Source organism: Microcaecilia unicolor, chromosome 6 (assembly GCF_901765095.1).
Source record: "Microcaecilia unicolor chromosome 6, aMicUni1.1, whole genome shotgun sequence".
In the NCBI taxonomy this organism is placed as follows: domain Eukaryota; kingdom Metazoa; phylum Chordata; class Amphibia; order Gymnophiona; family Siphonopidae; genus Microcaecilia; species Microcaecilia unicolor.
Window position 1 is genome coordinate 17,843,485 of NC_044036.1, and position 18,571 is coordinate 17,862,055.

Below are 18,571 nucleotides of genomic sequence, written 5' to 3' on the forward strand. Positions count from 1 at the left end.
ATGGAGGGTTAAGTGACTTGCCCAGAGTCAAAAGGAGCTGCCTGTGCCTGAAGTCCACCACCCTAACCACTAGGCCACTCCTCCACTCCATTATAATGGGGGATTGCATATTCATTAGGGAATATTTGTATTATTTTGTCTTGGATATTGTACTTCCTGGTGATTGTCCACCTTTTTGATATTGTAATCTGTGTAGAACTGCGAGGTCAGCTGTGGAACATAAAATGTACTGTTATGTTACATAACTTAACAGAGATTTAGTTCCAGTTGCTCTCACTGTTGACCCTGGAAATTACATACAAAAACTATAACTGAGCTAGGCTGTTAGTCAAATTATCCAGATAACAATCTTTTCTGTTTATGTGGGTCTGCCCAAGGAAAGAAGCAGGGAACCAGAAATTTTGACTGTGAGGTTTGGCGGTGGAAAGGTTGGCAGGCAGTAAGGATTGGCACACCTGGCATGGTGCCAGGCTGGTTTTTTCACATTCAGTGCTCCTCCTCTGGATTATTTTAATAGCAGAACTTGAAAGAGGTCTTCTGGGTGTATTTGCACCAGGCTTGGAGCTGCATGACTATGGCATCTGTGCTAGAGAGGGTTCTAAGCCCCTTCTGGTTCTCTTTGGACACTTTCCAGATTCTGCAGTATGCTGTTGTGCTGGGGTTTGTAGCCGTGTTGGGGAAACTGATCATGTTTTACTTCAGAACACGAGAGTTGAACAAAAGTTTTACTTCTTTCCCTGGGCCCCCTTGCCACTGGCTGTATGGCAATGCCCATGAGGTAAGGAAAAGTTTGGCTTTCTATACATTCAGTGTTGAAATAAATCCAGAGCTCTTGTTGGGTAGGGTTACCATATGGCTCCAGAAAAAGGACGGATTGAGCCAGCCGGGTTTTACTTCCATTGAAAGCAATGGAAGTAAAACCCAGCTGGCTCAATCCGTCCTCCTTTTTCTGGAGCCATATGGTAACCCTATTGTTGGGGCATGATACTAGGATGAATGATAAGCACTTTGCAGTTTCGTTGACAAATCCCGTAGTGTTACTCAATTTGCAGGGAGTAAGTGAACCACATAAATGTTCTCAGCAGTTTAATTCTCTGTTTCCATCCATACCTCATAGAGGTTTACCTATATTATCTTGATTTTTTCTGCGTAACCAGCAAACTTAGTATTTGTAGGCTGTATAGGGAAGATTTCATGGTTGGTCTTTCTTCTCCTTTTGACTTTTTACTGATACATTTTTTCAGGTTATACAACCAGGAAGATTGGGTACAGAGTCCTATCAGATTATAATCCAGTTCAAAAGTCACATATCAAACTGCAAGTTAAAATGCAAAGAGATAAGAAGGCAAATGCCCAGTTTTCTTGACATACACAATCAGACTGGCAAAAAATTATATAGCTTAAGAGTGTTCTTTTGGGAACTTCTAAAATAAAATTTGTAACTAAAACTCTGCAGTCATTTTTTATGTAAGGCTAGAAAATGTGATGATGTCTCCCCGTGACTTACGTAGCTTCATTGGTTACCTTTACAATTCAGCCCTGGTTTAAGGTCTTCCGTATTGCACATAGAGCATTCCATTCATGCGTTCCAGGAGATCTTTCTTCATTAATGATTCCTTATATGTCCTCTCGTGTCCTCCGCTCTGTGGACGCTAATTGCCTGGTTCTTCCATCACTAAGGTTTGCTCACTACAAATCAATTAGAAACACAGGTGTCCTTTTACAAAGGCGTGCTGAAAAATGGCTTGCGGTAGTGTAGGTGCAGGTTTTGGGCACGCACCATTCCATTTTTTAGCATGCCTGTAAAAAAGGCATCTTTTTTTTTTTTTGCTGAAAATGGACGTGCGGCAAAACCAAAATCGCAGCGTGTCCATTTTGGGTCTGAGAACTTACCGCCAGCCATAGACCTAGCGGTAAAGAATCTGGGCGGTAATGACCTACGCGCATCAGAAAAGAAAAAAATATTTTTCAGATGTGCGTAGTGGACGTGTGCCAAAATTGAAATTACCGCAAGGGCCACGGGGCTTAGTAGAAGGGGTCCTCAGTTTAGCTCTGGAATAATCTTCCCCCTCAATAATCTTCCCCCTTAGAGATAGTCGTCCCCGTTCGATTATGCCCGTCTATGTAATATATCTTTCACATACTATTCAATCTTCACAGCAGATAATACGTTCTCATGTGAAAAACCTGAAATCACCCATATGCTTCAATAAATAGGAATGTCTTAAGTTCTCTCTTAAAATCCCTCAAAACATTAATTTCTCTAATTCGTTTGGGGATTTTATTCCACAGCATTGGACCCGCAGCACAGAAGATTATATGTTCCTCCAATTTAATCTTGTGATAAGTGTTGGAATGTATTGTATTTTGCATGCATTGCCTGTCACCTATTATTTCTCTGTGATTACTCTGTGACCTCTGATGTGAATTACTTAGAGAGGTCACACAGCTATGCAACTTCCTGTGGGGGTTAGATGCAGCACATGCAGCACATGGAGCACATGGAGCTCATGTTCTCTCCTAACCTGAGAGGATCTATGGTGGTGTGAGCATCCATTACCATCTAAGCACATGGAAGGAGCTGATAATACAAATGTATAGTAATATGTAAATATAAGCCTGTCTGATTATAATCTAACTACAAACTGTGAGTAAACAGATGTTTTGTTACTTCAACTTTAAAGTGACTCAGCAGTGAATTATTCAGGGGTGAATGAGAGAGAGATGAAGAAAGAAATTAACATTTCTAAAGCTGAAGCTGTGTGTACTAAAATCTGCTAATTATTTACTACAAATAATCCAACAAAAGGGTTATGGGCCCAGGGTCCAGGAATTGAAAAAGAAGAGAAATATTACCAGGCAGAAAAAAAGGCCACATTTTTTTCTCTTAAGTTTTAAAGGAAAGATTCAGTCTGTCTCTCTCTCCCCCCACACAGCAGACAGAAGGCTAAGAAAATGGCTGAGGGAAGAAATTCACCATTGTTCTATTCTCTCAAGGTGCCTAAATTAACTGAGTTTAATTATCGGCAGTGGGAATTAAGATTCATATGTCTCCTTCGAGCAAAAGGATTAAATATATGCTTAGACCAAGACAGAACAGATGAAAATATGGCTGAATGGGACAATGCAAACTATTATGTGAAGTGCATGCTTTTGGAAGCTCTCTCAGAGAAACAAGCCATATTAGTGGAGGGAAAAGATACACCAAAGGACATTTTATGTAAGCTGAGAACTATGTATGCAACTACATATGCAAAGCAGCAACCAATTTGGTTAGCAGAGTTGAATGAAACCAAATTAAGGGATAAAAGTAAATGTAATGATCACATTATGCATCTTATGTCTTCATTTCAAAAGTTAGAACTTTCAGGAATTCCCATGTGTGATGCATTGAAAAGAGCATTTCTTTTTACCTCACTATCAAAGAAGTTTGATGTTTTTAGGTCTGTAAATGAGGCCATTGAAGGGCAATCCTTTGAACAGGCAACATCAAAACTAAGGCAGGAATGCATAATAAATGATTCTGAGGAGATGTGTTCTCAAAGTCAGTCAGAGAGAAATGAAACAAATTTCTTGGCAAAGAACAGAGGAAGGCGGAGCTATGGGAAAACTCCACCCAAGGGCAAGCTGATTTGCTACTCATGTGGAAAGGAGGGACATGTATCTAAATGGTGTAAGGAAACACAAAACACTCCCTCTAGCTCACCTAAGCCAATGGAACTAAAGAATTTTCAAACCAGGAAATGTATGAAGGACAAAGATAAACACAAGGGCTTTCTAATGACAGAAAAATCTTTGACTATGGTAAATAATAATTCAAATGAAAGTACTTGGATTTTGGATTCAGGGAGCACATGCCATTTAACCAATTGTAAAGATTTCTTTCAGGAAATGTGTCCAGAGGAAGGTATTCTTAAAACTGCAAACGCAGGGACTGCTAAGATCCAAGCAAAAGGTATTGGATTCTTAAAATGCAAAGTGTCTAATGAAGTTAAAGAAATTCCTGTAAGTGATGTCTTGTATATTCCCCAAGCAGTTTGCAATATGCTTAGTGTATCTACATTAGATAAGAAGGGATTTGTGATTCATTTTGAAAACAGTAAGTGCACAATCTCTAAAAATGATGAAGTGTATGCTGAAGCTTTTATGCATAATGATGTTTATAAACTGAGCATTTCAGGTGAAGCCTCACATATGGCGCAAGTAAGGAAGAATGATGGTAAATGTAGTCTGGAAATCTGGCACCGCCGCCTGGGACATCGTGATTCTAAGGTGATCCAGGATCTTTACAGTAGGCAACTGGCCACCGGCATTCAGATAAGTGCAGATGCTGGTAAAATGGAGAAATGCATAGACTGTGTTACTCAAAAAGGTGTAAGACCCTCATTTCCTGCATACACAGGAAATAGGAGTAATAAAGTACTGGACTTAATACACAGTGACTTATGTGGACCGTTTAATATCCCATCATTGGGAAATAACAGATTTGTGCTAATATTCTTGGATGATTTCTCTAGATATTGTGTGGCCTATTTGCTGAAAGAAAAAAGTCAAGTCACAGACATGCTGAAGAAATACGTAGCCATGGTGAGCAACAAATTTGAAAGAAAACCAAAGGTTCTTCAGACCGACAATGGTGGTGAGTTCACTTCACAAAGCATGCGCACATTTCTAGAACAAGAAGGCATTCAGCATATCACAACAGTAGCTTATACACCAGAGCAAAATTCTGTTGCAGAGAGAAAATTTAGGTCACTTGTGGAAATGACCAGATGTATGCTGTCAGATAGCAATCTCCCTAAAAGACTATGGGGGGAAGCCATTCTCACAGCAGTGTACCTACAAAACAGAATGCCAACTAAAGGCGCTGAGCGCACACCACATGAGACATGGCATGGTAGGAAGCCAAACCTGTCACACATAAGAACATTTGGAAGTACAGCATATGCTCATGTACCAAAGCAAAGAAGGCATAAGCTGGATTCCACAACAGAAAGGGGCATTTTAGTTGGCTATGCTCCAGGACACAAAGGATATAGAATTTTGAATCTGAAAACTGGCATTGTTGGCATAAGACATGTTACATATTTTGATGAAAACAAAAGGGTTGATAAAGGCTGGATTATCCCAGATGAGCCTTATCATCCAGAATATGAAACTAGAACCATAATAGACATGCCAGTGTATATAAATGCCATACCAAGGCAGATGTCTGAAAGCAACTCATCTGTATCTAACGAGGAACAGGCAGAGGAAGCAGACACAGAAAGGATCATTGAAGAAGACAGTACAGTTGGAGAAGGGGAATCAATTGGAGAAGGACTCTCAGATTTAGAGGATGCGGAAAGGTCAGACCAACCTGTTGTCAGACGCTCATCCAGGGAAAACAAAGGTGTTCCACCCCTAAGACTGTCTTACTTAACAAAGTCAGCAGAAGCTCAAGAGCCCTTAACATGGGATGAGATTGAGAAAATGCCAGCAGAAGAAGCTGCTGAATGGCATAAAGCTGCACAAGAAGAAATTGATGCATTGGATAAAAATAATACTTGGATTCTTACAAAATTACCTCCTGGCAAGAAAGCTATAGGATGCAAATGGGTATTCAAGTTAAAAAGGAATGCACAAGGAAAAGTGGAAAGGTATAAAGCCAGATTAGTGGCAAAGGGATATCTTCAAAAATATGGAGAAGATTTTGATGAAGTGTTTGCACCTGTAGTGAAACACACGACAATCAGAACACTTCTGAGCATTGCAGTCTCAAAAGGCATGCAAGTCAACCACATTGATGTGAAAACAGCGTTTCTTCACGGAGATATAACTGAAGACTTGTACATGGAACAACCAACAGGTTTCATAAATACAAAACAAAGACAGCTAGTGTGTAAATTAAACAAAGGTCTTTATGGATTAAAGCAAAGTGCAAAATGTTGGAATGATAAATTGCATGAAATATTGACAAATTTAGGATTTAAGCAAGGTGAAGCAGATAAATGCTTGTACACTAGGTGCAGAAATGGACAATATGCATACATTTTAGCTTTTGTTGATGATCTGCTCATTGCAAGCAAAAGTGAGCAAGAGTACAAGGACATTGTAAAATGTTTAAACCACAATGTTGAGATAAAAGAACTTGGTAATGTGTCATACTATCTTGGTATAGAAATTGAGAAACAAAATGATGGTTCTTATCTTCTAAGCCAGAAGCAGAAAATAAATGAGCTTATTGAAAGTTTAGGTATGCAAGATGCCCAAGTTGTAAGCACTCCCATGATCACTGATTTTCTGAAGGATGAAACAGTAAGAGAACCTTTACCAGATAACATCCAATATAGATCAGCCATAGGTAAACTTTTATATCTAGCTACCACATACAGGGCTGATATAGCAAATGCAGTAGGAATTTTGAGCAGAAGGGTCAGCTCACCTACCAAATCAGATTGGACTGCAGTTAAAAGGATGGTAAGGTATTTAAAGGGTACCATTGATTGTAAATTAAAGGTTTCAGCCAATAGTAATCCAAAACTAATATGTTACTGTGATTCAGATTGGGCAGGGGATCATTCTGATTATAAATCCACAAGTGGATATGTGTTTATGTATGGAAATGTACAAATTTCATGGGCCAGTCATAAACAAAGTATTGTGAGTTTGTCTTCTACAGAAGCTGAATATGTGGCTGTATCGGAAGCGTGCAGAGAACTGATGTGGATTGAAAAACTTATGCTGGATTTCGGAATAGCTGAAAAGAGACCAATCCAGATAATGGAAGATAATCAGAGCTGCATCCGACTGTCACAGAATGACAAGGTTCAGTCACGCACCAAGCACATCGCAACGAAATACCACAACGTGCGAGAGTTGGCAAAAGAAGGGGTCATCAGTCTACACTATTGTCACACCAGTGAGATGACAGCTGACATCATGACCAAACCGTTACCCAGAGAACATTTTGTGAATCTGCGTATAAAGCTTGGACTTTGTATGAATAAATAATTGCATGACAGTTATGCATGAGAAGGGGTTTGTTGGAATGTATTGTATTTTGCATGCATTGCCTGTCACCTATTATTTCTCTGTGATTACTCTGTGACCTCTGATGTGAATTACTTAGAGAGGTCACACAGCTATGCAACTTCCTGTGGGGGTTAGATGCAGCACATGCAGCACATGGAGCACATGGAGCTCATGTTCTCTCCTAACCTGAGAGGATCTATGGTGGTGTGAGCATCCATTACCATCTAAGCACATGGAAGGAGCTGATAATACAAATGTATAGTAATATGTAAATATAAGCCTGTCTGATTATAATCTAACTACAAACTGTGAGTAAACAGATGTTTTGTTACTTCAACTTTAAAGTGACTCAGCAGTGAATTATTCAGGGGTGAATGAGAGAGAGATGAAGAAAGAAATTAACATTTCTAAAGCTGAAGCTGTGTGTACTAAAATCTGCTAATTATTTACTACAAATAATCCAACAATAAGATGTTACTTCAAACAAGCATTGTGGGCTAGATCTCAACGGCCGATTATGCTGATATAAATACATTTTTGATGATAGCACAAGAGGCACAAAGTTTATGCATAGCCTTGAACATAAGTACATTAGTATTGCCACACTGGGACAGACCGAAGGTCCATCAAGCCCAGCATCCTGTTTCCAGCAGTGGCCAATCCAGGTCACAAGTACCTGGCAGAAACCTAAATAGTAGCAACATTCTATGTAGGACCCCAGAGAGTAGCAAGATTCTAGAATTCTAAAGAATAACAAGATTCCATGCAGAATTTCAAAGTGTAGCAACATTCCATGTAGAACCCCAAAGAGTAGCAAGATTCCATTCAGAATCCCAAGTACATAAGTGTTGCCATACTGGGACAGACCGAAGGTCCATCAAGCCCAGCATCCTGTTTCCAGCAGTGGCCAATCCAGGTCACAAGTACCTGGCAAGATCTCAGAACAATACAATATATTTTATGCTGCTTATCCTAAAAAGAAGCAGTGGATTTTCCTTAAGTCCATTTTAATAATGACTTATGGACTTTTCTTTTAGGAAGCTGTCCAAACCTTTTTTAAACCCCACTAAGCTAACTGCTTTTACTACATTCTCTGGCAACGAATTCCAGAGTGTAATTACACATTGAATGAACATTTTCTCTGATTCGTTTTCAATTGGCCACCTGTGTAGCTCTTTTAGAACGGGTGTAATATGTTCAAATCTAATACTAGCCAACACTGCAAATAAAGAGATTTTTATGAAATCAGCACAATTTCACGCCAGCAATAATAAATCTGGACATCTACTTGCCAGTGTTTTAAATTTTAGGGTTCAGAGACCCCCAAGAAGGCTGGAGTGACCTTAAATCTGACTCCATCTCTAAATAGCACTAGTACTGGGGTAATCAAGGAGTTGTGAAGTTCTAAAAGGAATTGCCACTAAGAGAGACGTTAGGTCTAAGGAAAAGATACCAGCCTTATGACAAACTGGATTTATGTCACAGGTTATACAATGCAGCGAAAGATAGCCTGATACAGCAAAAGCATTTATACTTACAGCCTTTGATCATTAAGTGAAGCCCACAAATCATCATTTGGAATGAGGAGTTTATTTGCCAAGGTACAAGTCAAATCAGTGATTGACAACAGGCACGTACAATCAATTAGTTATAGGAATATAATAATTCAGTTGCAAACAGGTGTTAATTAGTTCCTAATCTTTTATAATTTCTTTTACCAATTAAAGGTTTTACAAGGGAAAGCAATTAGGTAATTTGTCAATTCTGCTGGACACATTGGTTTCCCTTGGAGAGAGAGAGTGGCAACCCTTCTCTCTAACTTAAACCAGGAAATACCCTGATTTTTATAGGTGCCCTCAGGATATGGATAATATGACAGTAGATATACCTAATTGGATCTATGCTAATGTCATGGTTGTCACTGATTGGCTCATGCTAATGAGTAGCTTCTATCTTGCTAACATGGTTTTGTCTTTAGCTCGCTTGACCACAAATCTTAAGCAAGACCCTGCATCCAGCTACACCTTTCCTTTCTCACACCATGGCTGACCACAATCCTGCTCACAGGAAAGCCTCCCTCCCCTCTTGGACAGCTAGTTCCCTATTTTCTTTGCACCTGGCATGACTCACTCATTTCTCAACTTGTTTTTCTAACTTACATTAGAGAAAATTCCACTTTGTAACAGATACGGCTTCCATTTTGTGCTGAAATCCTCCATTTTGTTTCCATATCTATTGACCTAACTTTTCCTAATTTAGCTTATTTAGGCCTCAATCCGGGCTACAAACTAGGCCATACTTTTCCAGTAAGCTCCCAGTTATGTCAGCCATCAGATTTCTGACTCAGCCAAGGTCTGTAATGGCCTGAGATCTATGACTGGGCCCGCCACCATTCCAGTGGGGGGGTCTCTGGCTGTACCATAATTATACATTCCCCACTTGTCACCCCATCTGGGGAGGGGTGACACAAAGCTCGTCAAGCTTGTCATCATCCATTCCAGAAGGTGGCAAGCTATCAAACGAGAGGGCGAGTTTTGGTCTTACAAATTGCTAGAAGGTATGGTGCAAGATAGGAAACTTCATTCTCAGGTGATATATTATTTGGGGCATATGGAATTCCCTTTATATTACCCAACCCCTTGGGCCTCAGTCGTGATGTCACCCCTCTTGAGACTTGCTCAAACCTGTGGTAAGAAAGGTTTTATGAATGGGACAGACCTATGGGTTCATCTACAAAATCCATCAGGCTTATCCTATTGATTTTGCAAGCATAGTTCCATGAAATAAGTGTAGGTATCAATGTGAGCAGATTGTACATAGCCTCGCAGGTTATATATGGATTAGCATTGATGAGCCTGTTCAATATTCATTTGTTGATAGTAGCAATCCTAGGTGTATCATACTACTATATAGTTGCAGGTCTTTCTATGGTTTCCGTTGTATCTGTTGCATAGTGCATGGGGAGATAATCTAATGTATCTATCTCAGTGGTCTTGGGAAGGAATAGTGGTTTCAATTATGGGATCAACAAATATATGATTAGTACTCTGATTGTAGGCTGTCTTAGGTTACAGGTATCCAGAATCCCTAAGCAGGTTGGAATTCTTGGGCCTAACTTTACCGTCATAGCCATGTAATTATGAGCACTAAGAAGCAAATAGTAGTCATAAGGTTGCATTATACAACAAGGTGGTAGCAACAATTCTATGGGTCAATCCCATGTATATTTATAATTATGAAACTGTACAGGAGAAGAACTTTGGAAAATTATACTAAGGGCATAACGATGGGGGAACATGGGGTTTCCCCATCCCAGGGTACGTATATATCCCTTACTATAACCCCACTTGGAGCTTGGTCAAACCTACAGAAAGACATGCAACTGAGTCTATAAATATCTACTCTGTTATGCCATAGTATTATAGGTTTTGGTGTTATCCTGATTGAAGCAATATCAATTTGAATTACATAAACAGAAATAACGGGGAAACTCTTAAAAAAACAATAAGAACAATAAAGGAAATAATAGGAAAATAAAAATAAAACCTTTTCAATATATAGACAGGATTACTGCTAAACTGAAAATAAAACAAAATATGAATCTATAATGTCCATAAACAGCAACAGTAAATCTCAAATTAAGTATCAGTTGGTTCTGAATTCTCTTTCATCGATCATGGTTGAGGTGGTGGAAGCACTGAAGAATCTGGACGGAGATCTGGAAGATCTAACAGGGCTGGATTTTCACAGCGACTTGGGCAAGGAATCAGTAGAAGTGACAGTCTTAATACTAGGAATTGGGATTTGCAGGATGTACGAAAATGGTGTTAAAGGGGCGATCAGGGAGGACAAAGCCGTAGCGGAGAAATTAAATGAATTCTTTGCTTCGGTCTTCACCGAGGAGGATTTGGGGAGGACACCGGTGCCGGAAAGAATATTTGAAGCGGGGGAGTCGGAGAAACTAAACGAATTCTCTGTAACCTTGGAGGATGTAATGGGTCAGTTCAGCAAGCTGAAGAGTAGTAAATCACCGGGACCTGATGGTATTCATCCCAGAGTATTAATAGAACTAAAAAATGAACTTGCGGAGCTACTGTTAGAAATATGCAATCTGTCCCTAAAATCGAGTGTAGTACCGGAAGACTGGAGGGTAGCCAATGTTACTCCGATTTTTAAGAAGGGTTCCAGAGGAGATCCGGGAAATTATAGACCGGTGAGTCTGACGTCGGTGCCGGGCAAGATGGTGGAGGCTATTATTAAGAATAAAATTGCAGAGCATATACAAAAACATGGACTGATGAGACAAAGTCAGCACGGATTTAGTGAAGGGAAGTCTTGCCTCACCAATCTAATGCATTTTTTTGAGGGGGTAAGCAAACATGTGGACAATGGGGAGCCGGTTGATATTGTATATCTGGATTTTCAGAAGGCATTTGACAAAGTGCCGCACGAAAGACTCCTGAAGAAATTGCAGAGTCATGGAATCGGAGGTAGGGTATTATTATGGATTAAGAACTGGTTGAAAGATAGGAAGCAGAGAGTAGGATTGCGTGGCCAGTATTCTCAGTGGAGGAGGGTAGTTAGTGGGGTCCCGCAGGGGTCTGTGCTGGGTCCGTTGCTTTTTAATGTATTTATAAATGACCTAGAGATGGGAATAACTAGTGAGGTAATTAAATTCGCCGATGACACAAAATTATTCAGGGTCGTCAAGTCGCAGGAGGAATGTGAACGATTACAGGAGGACCTTGCGAGACTGGGAGATTGGGCGTGCAAGTGGCAGATGAAGTTCAATGTTGACAAGTGCAAAGTGATGCATGTGGGTAAGAGGAACCCGAATTATAGCTACGTCTTGCAAGGTTCCGCGTTAGGAGTTACGGATCAAGAAAGGGATCTGGGTGTCGTCGTCGATGATACGCTGAAACCTTCTGCTCAGTGTGCTGCTGCGGCTAGGAAAGCGAATAGAATGTTGGGTGTTATTAGGAAGGGTATGGAGTCCAGGTGTGCGGATGTTATAATGCCGTTGTATCGCTCCATGGTGCGACCGCACCTGGAGTATTGTGTTCAGTACTGGTCTCCGTATCTCAAAAAAGATATAGTAGAATTGGAAAAGGTACAGCGAAGGGCGACGAAAATGATAGTGGGGATGGGATGACTTTCCTATGAAGAGAGGCTGAGAAGGCTAGGGCTTTTTAGCTTGGAGAAGAGACGGCTGAGGGGAGATATGATAGAAGTGTATAAAATAATGAGTGGAATGGATCGGGTGGATGTGAAGCGACTGTTCACGCTATCCAAAAATACTAGGACTAGAGGGCATGAGTTGAAGCTACAGTGTGGTAAATTTAAAACGAATCGGAGAAAATTTTTCTTCACCCAACGTGTAATTAGACTCTGGAATTCGTTGCCGGAGAACGTGGTACGGGCGGTTAGCTTGACGGAGTTTAAAAAGGGGTTAGATAGATTCCTAAAGGACAAGTCCATAGACCGCTATTAAATGGACTTGGAAAAATTCCGCATTTTTAGGTATAACTTGTCTGGAATGTTTTTACGTTTGGGGAGCGTGCCAGGTGCCCTTGACCTGGATTGGCCACTGTCGGTGACAGGATGCTGGGCTAGATGGACCTTTGGTCTTTCCCAGTATGGCACTACTTATGTACTTATGTACTTATCCCCACTTCTGGCTTGCATAATGTGCAAGACAGATTGGTAATTACTACTAAGAGATGATCAAATAACAATAGTTAAGTATATGGAACAAAAGAAAAGGGTACCAAAAAAAAAAAACAATAAAAATTAAAATTTTGAGATGATGTTGATTGTTCAAGTTATTGATGTATGGAGGGTCAGGAATATGGTGCACAAAAATAGTCAAAAGGCACGGGCAATGCGTTGCAATCTATCGCAGGACTTACAGATGATTCAGAAAGAAGGGTAGCTTAGGAAATAGTCATAGTCAAAGCAGAAGACTAATGTACAGAAATTTAAAACTCATAACTAGTCCAGGTGATGGAAGTATCTTCTGGAATCACGGTCGCTGTCTGTTGTAACAGAGAGCTCATACGTAAAGTGCCATGTAGGTTCTGAAAAAGATGAGCCTGCAAACATATTTAATACAGTAGAATATTTAAGAGCATAACCAAGTAGGTCTAAATTAATGACATCATTTGGACAAAAGAAAATTCTCATTGGAGAAGTTGGTGCTTCTTTTTCTTGCCAGAGGTCAGTTGTAGCAGAAGTACCAAACTGGAATGGAGGCGGTAGATCAGGAATTGGATTAGCAGGTCTTCACTCAACCTACAGGACTTAATAAATAGAGCTGATATACAAGTAATGCCTAGTAGTTAAATCTTAGCCCAGGATCAGTAGGAAAAAAAGTTATAGAATGCACTGTTAGTTCCTTGGGGCACCAGTAGGTGGAGCATAGTCTCAATATATAAAATCACAAGTTACAAGTAGAAAACAATTTTTTCTCTGTAGATAAGATTTTGCTGGCACAGGAAGTCAGCAGAGTCTGAGGAAACATTGTGGTCAGAGACTGCTCCAGGAAAATACAGCTTTTAATATGATATTTAGAGAGAGATAGAGAAAAGCCAATATCAGAAATGTAAAAACTATATATTTCTATGAGGCCTCCTCACGTGACCTTTACAAGGTTTAAATAGGTCAGATGAGAAGGACAATAACCTATAGTCCTCTGTAATAGTTCAGAGCCAATTTGGAAAATGAAATTTATATTAAATTCTAATCTGATCCGTCTCATGCTCGCATAATTCGGGCCCTGAATTATTGGAGCAATATTAGGATACAGAGGAAAAGCCAAAAATAAGCTTATATATCCCCAGAAATCTAATCATAATTTGGAGTATATTTTAAATACAGAGGAGGAGCCGCTTTATAAGCAGGAGACAAGTAGGAGCATTTCTTAAAACATTTTAGTAAAATTCAAAAATCAAGGATATAATAACAATTTTTATTAATGCAATAAATGCACAAATTGACCAGTAGGATATGTTCATATAGACCAGTATGATAAATGGAACAGCTTGTAAGCCTACATTGTAAATTGAATTCTAAACAAAGAGTAGCAAGGATAACACAGAATCATAGAATAACCCATATAGTCATTAAAAATCTGAAGCACATAATTAATTCCTGTATCATGTAAAGTCTAAGTTTAAAGCTTTCGTATAAATAAACTTCAGAGAAAATAAGAACTACAAGGGTTAATCTCTGTCATTCGGTCCTAAGAAAATCACGAAATAACCGTGCTTCCTGTGCTTATTTTGTGTTTACTGCTCACTGCAAGCATCGGACATTATGGTGACTGAAAATAGGACTATACATCAAATAAAAACTGTAAGTTTAAGTTTTCGTATTAAAACTTCACGCTGGTGTAATTAGTCTTCATAGAATTAATACTTCAGGAGAGGAAAAGAGGAGAAGGTCATTACTTTATCTGTTTCCCAGAGGTACGGTTCTCAATAAAAAGGAAGTTGGCAATTGTAGCTAGTACTGCAGCCTCTGTAATAAGATAAAAGTCTTATCTGAACATTGCTCTGAAATAATAGCAACCTGAATTTCTTTAGTTCTGATTTACCAGTTAGCTATGTTATGCAAGGGTTAATTTCTATTTGCCAGACCGGAGGGTCCTGGTCGTTGTAGCTTAACACATTCAAATTCTAAACCCTATTGCAGAGGTAATAAGGCAGGGCACTGTAGTATTATGGAATCCGGAAATGAAATTTAACTGCGCCATTTGGGGTTTGAGAACAAAAAATGCTGGAATTCTATACAATAATATATCTTAAAACTATAAATCTTTAAGAGGCAGGGAAGGAAGTTTGAAAGTAGTAGATAAGACGTGAAAAGGAAAATTAAAACAGTTAATTCATTCTGACGGAGCACATCCCCAATAGAGAGCCAGGAAGTGAACATCAGCACTAGTTATTTTAAACAACGTCACAAATAAACAGTGTTTTAGATGGCATATAATATAGAACCTTTCATAGTAAATATCTGGAATTTTCAAAGAACACATACAATTTTCAAAGAACACATATACGGATGCACACCTATAAAATTAAAACTGTAAGTGGATCTCTTTAACTAAGAAGTCTGTCATATGATAGCTGAATAAGAATGAGAAGTATGCCCAGTATATCTGTCTTATCCCGATTTAGAAACCGGATGTGAGTGCTCAGATTCCTAGTGAAAGCAATTTACCGGAAGTCAAAAACAATCAGGTATTTAACTTCACATCACAAATCAAACGAACATTGCTTAAATGAAATAATATACAAACCTGAAAAAAAAAAAAACTCTCCTTTGAGATTTACTACCACTGCAGTTGATAGGCAATCTCACGGGGTAACCTTAGAGCACTAATTTAAAACTAAAGAAATGATTCCTTAATAACTAGCTGGTTTAATTTATGCCATTTACCACAGGACACACAGGAACATATAGACATAAAATTAAAACAGTAACCTAACCCTGATAAGTACAAAACTTAAAGCTTAGAAGAGGAAGCAAGATATTTCTAAATGTAGTTCAAAACCAATAATTGGAATTGTGCACGGTTAAGGAATTGTTTAGGGTTTCAAAACAAAAGACATAAAAATAAATATTCCAGTAGCCAATCATAAGTCACAGCACACAGACAGAATAGAAAAGGAAAACCACACTCATACACATACACAGTAATTGTCCCACATACAGAGGTGTCCCTGTGTATTGAGGACAAAATCTAAATCCCAAATTTGGTAAAATAAAACATTTAAATTAGAGCTAATCTAACAGGCCATGAAAGTATACAACGGCAAGCTTAATAGTAACACATGCAATAAATGAAAATATACTCACGATTCGTGCAATGTACTCTCCAGCGCAGAAAATCAATTGAGAAAGAAAACAGTAGGCGGGATCACCACGCCCTTTCGAACTCTCGGTGGCGTAGGGGGGGGTCAACCGCAAAATAGAAAGGTTTGTTTCAGAAAGTCCTTACCAGAGATCTGAATAGATGTCAGATCACCAGTATCTGGCGTTGGGGGCGGAGGAGAAGACATGGTATGATGGGTAGTGAACAACATCACCCAATATGTATAATAACGGGACCTAGTGAGCAGGTGGTCTACAAATAAGCTTCAGACCTGTAATCTGCTATAGAAAAATGAACTAAAGTAGTAATATATATATATATATATATTGACCAGACCTAGAACCTGGTACAAGGTCAGTGGTTCAAAAGGCAGCTTTGGGGATAACAGGGAGACCTAGAAATGATAATGTGCTAACAGGTTACAAAAACATGCAATGATTATCCTGATAGTAGAACATGCAGAGACATAACACAATCGTACTCACGCATCTGCTAATGTGCTCCTACGTAGGGACCTAAAATAAAAATTACTAATTGGCGGAAAGCTCCACGCTTTGACCGCAGATGACATTAACAGAGAAACAAAAGCTACAAAACAGAGATGTGTACTCGAGGAATTAGTGAGCAAATATTTAGTGTCAGCTAATATATGTACCCTACTCTATATAAAACAATTGTCCCCCAGGGTAGGCTTCTAAGGACAGGAGCATACAGCAGCTTCTACAGTCCACCAAGAGCGTTCAGCAGCTTCTATTGGCCATGAGCATTTCAGCACTCAAATGATAGAACCCCTAAAGTGGGGGTTGCTACTACCCCTAAAAGAATACAGGAAACGTGGAAGAAAGTCTCCCATAGTCGGAGGACAACGGTCCAATGGGTCTCCGCTGGTTAGGAGTCTTCAGCATCTACTACTAACCCCCAATGGATCCACCCCTGGTTAGGAGTCTTCAACATCTACAACTAACCTTTCAAAAATTTAGATAACCTGGTTAGGAGTCGTCAGCGTCTACAACTAACCTTCCTAAAATTTAGAATGCCCTAGTCAACTAGTCCACAATGGCAACTTAAGGCTTTAGACGTCTCTGTATATCCCAGCGCGCATCTGTACTAGGTAACTCCTATGTGGGCAATAATCCAGAATAGTGGAAGCAGGCCATTCCGAAAATGGAATGGAATTTCTGCTCAAAATCTAGTAATTGAGATACCGTCATCCAACGAAGGGTCACTGACCCTTTGATGGGTGTAAGCCCCAGGAATCGATATCAAAGCCAATGGTTATAGCGTGACACTGGTACAAAAGAAAATAATAAAAGTATAGCATATCCCAGGGAAGAGCCCCTGAAACATACTTCAGAGGTGGTAAAATAAAAGAGGATAAAAAGGAAATAAATATTTTAAAGCAAAACAAAACACATGTAAGCTCATGGGGGAAGGTACAACCATAAAGGAGCCATTAGTTGGAACACATTAGCCAGAACAAAAAATGTGAAAAATTCCACGTTCATCATTCACTAGACAATATATTTTTCACTCAACAAACCACGAGAAGGAAACTCAAAAGCATTAGAATGGAACAGCTGACAGTAAGGAAGCTTGCAATGCAAGGGCAAACACTGCAAATAAATTCATTCATACAGTTATACCTATAGTAAAAGAAGAAAAAACTATTTAGGATAAATAAGGAAAGAAAAAAAGTTTTGCAGCTTGGCAACACATCTAAATACAAAAGTGAGTACTGGTATTCTAGCATTGAAGTCTCAAAGAGAAATGACACACTGTAAAAGAGGAAGTGGGCGGGATATAAAAGTAGACAGACAACCATAGCGAACCAATGAGTAAGCAGTTGTATAAGGCTGAGCTAAACTTATTGATGGGTAAAAAGCTGGCAGATAGCTCAGAGAAATGGATTTTAACATACCAATCAATAAGTAGTCCATGAGGGACACAAAAAATTTGAAAGCCCTGTAACAGCATGTTGAGCAAGTCTTATTTAAGCTGAATTAAGGGATAGCAAGGGAAAGAAGTGTAAAACCACTAGAGTGAGAGTTGTGAGACAGAGCAACCATCAAGGAAGGGAGGGGCAGTGCTGGAGGAGAGTAAGTAAGAGAAGAAAGTTTTAATATGAAGGATGGCTTATCAGGACTTATTTGAAGGTCATTTTAGCTAGAGCCCATAGCGGAAAGAGAAAGGAGCTTGAGGTAAATCTTGTGACTGAAACACTATAATATATAGAGGGTACAGGAAACAAGTAGCGGAAACTGTTGCCAAGCAATAATGAGCATCTTAGAAACAGTTTCTACAGGAGTGCAACAAAAAAAAGTTTAGAAATTAAGTTAGGTAACATAGGGCTGCAAAAAAACACACAAAAAGGAAACCAATTTTAATTACAGGCAATGAACAGTGTAAAGTCACTAAAAAAGTCACGGAGATGCCTACTAGATATGGGGAGGGAACCGCCCAAGCTAGAAAAGGGGAAGTGAGAAAATAGGTCGCAGTAAGAAAAACCTTGTAGCAACAGAGGAAGTGTTCTCAGGAAGTATCTAAAAAAGGGACTACGCAGGAGAAATAGAGATAAGATTTAGTATCGAGAACTCCTCTATTAAGGGAAAAGAAGCAAACTTTTAAAACTTTATAACCACATTGTGGAACACGATAAGATCTACCAGGCTGTTTCGTGCAGCA

The 18,571-nt window shown here is 39.3% G+C and overlaps 1 protein-coding gene across 2 annotated transcripts in view; it reads left to right on the plus strand.

The window, feature by feature from the left end:
- The first annotated feature begins 413 nt into the window (after positions 1-413).
- Positions 414-18,571, plus strand: part of LOC115471796 (cytochrome P450 4B1-like) — a 165,914-nt gene continuing 147,756 nt past the window's right edge. The window contains exon 1 of one of the 2 annotated variants that reach the window (XM_030205629.1): positions 414-778. In XM_030205629.1, the coding sequence (XP_030061489.1) occupies positions 569-778 (210 nt within the window). In that variant the 5' untranslated portion in view covers positions 414-568. The remainder of the gene's footprint in view (positions 779-18,571) is intronic. The other variant, XM_030205630.1, reaches the window with a different exon arrangement.